Consider the following 1,783-nt stretch of genomic DNA (forward strand, 5'->3'; position numbering starts at 1 on the left):
TGAGATCTCGATGCTAATCGATTGATGCTCTCTGAACTCAAAGTTTGCGATGCCGATTATCCAATACGTCCAATACAATCGTTGGAGGTGGATTCTTCGGTGGATGTGGGTGTTGTCGAGTTGCCGGTTTGAAACCGGTGGTCAAGTGAGATGGTTGATTCGGTGATGATAATCCGGAAACGATGACGGATGTGTGTGTTTGTCTGTTTCATCTCCGGTATGTACGGGGAGTCTCGGTGTTCGCCGGTTAGGTTTCCGGCGCTGGATTTCGAAGCGGTCATAGCGGTGGGGTTGCGATGCATGGGTGTCGAGTGGGGAACGCGTGTTGTTTGTTTTTCTTGACGCGTGTTTGTTGTTGGGCTTCATAGTGGGCCTTTCGGCTTTTAGGTTTGCCCTTTTGTATGGGCCTTTGTTTGCTGTTTTTTTGGTTTGTATGGACTTCGTCTCTTTGGGTTTCGACCTTTTAATAATATTTGAGTTGGCAAAAAAAAGAGTTAGTCCCCATTTGGTGGGTCTAGCAAATAAAAGAACTGTAGGGGTGGGTAAGTAAATATAGTATTAAACATAAGACCATCATTATCGGCGATCCTTAAGACGGTTTTTAAAATTAATGACTCATTTAATTAAATCAAAAATACATAATATCCCAAGCACCGATCCTTAATGTAGCTATTTTGTAACCGATCCTTAACACACATTTAAAGAAACGTGTCAGCACCTAAACTAATGTGATGAAGCAACATCTCTCCACCAATGCCGGTAAAGAGCTCACGGAGAAGATCGGTCTCGTTTATCAGATCAACATCGCTCCCAAGGTAGGTCCCCCCTTTTCTTAGACTCGATTTGTGTTCTAATTAATTTTTTTGGTTAATTTTGCCTATTTTGTTTGATTTTTTCCAGAAATTAGGGTTTGAAGAGGTTACCTGCATCGTGGATCTGAAGAAAAGGAAAGTCACCAAAGGTTAGCAACTGGGTATTCGAATAAGAGAAATTAAGACATGATTATCGTAATTGGATCCTCTTAAAATCAATTGATTGTTCTTTTATTTTGCAAAATTGATTTTTTTAGGAAAATATGAAGGAGGGAAAAATGGATGCTACTTTCTCCTTCAAAGATGATGACTTTGTCAAAGTTGCTACTGGCAAGATTAATCCTCATATTGCTTTCATTAGGTTTGTCTTTTTTTCGTTAATGTCATTTTATTACAAGTTTTTAAGCAGCCTTTTGTCTTTGTGTCTGAACCCAAATCCACCAAGCTTCTGCTGTCTTGGTTTTGTTTGATTTGGTTCAAGAAGTTGATCTCTGAGTCTCTGTGTGAATGTTGAATGTTTTAGTTGGTGGCGGTTGGTGGCAGGGGTTTGATGAAGATAAAGGGTAGTCTCAGTGCTGCGCAAGAAGTTCACCCCTGCCATTTTCCCAAAGCCTTCGAAGTTGTGAACACCGTGTAAGAATGGTGCTGCAAGCCTCCCTTGAACTCACCATCTGATACTTGTCTCCTACCAAACAACCTGCAGTAACTTATCCAACTGTAGATTTAACTCAAGTCTAATACAAACTGTCCGAGCTTCGTTTCTTCTCTGAGAAGGCAAGTCAACAAACACAGTTTTTCCTCTTTCACTGCAGGAGTTGTATTGAATTGAGATAAATGTTACATTTGATTATTTTTCTATTTCAATCAACTCTGCTGAGAGCATTCCTTATTGTAATTAAAATGTTTATGTTGTCAGGCTTCTGACTCGGAGGGTGTTGCAAAGCAGGATTGTGATATGTTCTGATTCGTTT

The 1,783-nt window shown here is 40.1% G+C and overlaps 1 protein-coding gene across 1 annotated transcript; it reads left to right on the forward strand.

Annotated features, from left to right (window-relative positions):
* Window positions 1-725: 725 nt before the first annotated feature.
* On the forward strand, window positions 726-1,582 carry LOC106321300 (hydroxysteroid dehydrogenase-like protein 2; the record flags this gene model as incomplete). The annotated part of the gene is given in 6 exon segments (XM_013759594.1): window positions 726-815; window positions 901-961; window positions 1,070-1,083; window positions 1,085-1,173; window positions 1,356-1,395; window positions 1,397-1,582. Coding segments are annotated over 6 exon segments (336 nt in total), but the record flags the coding sequence as incomplete, so codon positions are not given.
* Window positions 1,583-1,783: the final 201 nt, after the last annotated feature.

The sequence above is a fragment of the Brassica oleracea genome, unplaced genomic scaffold (assembly GCF_000695525.1).
Source record: "Brassica oleracea var. oleracea cultivar TO1000 unplaced genomic scaffold, BOL UnpScaffold01400, whole genome shotgun sequence".
In the NCBI taxonomy this organism is placed as follows: domain Eukaryota; kingdom Viridiplantae; phylum Streptophyta; class Magnoliopsida; order Brassicales; family Brassicaceae; genus Brassica; species Brassica oleracea.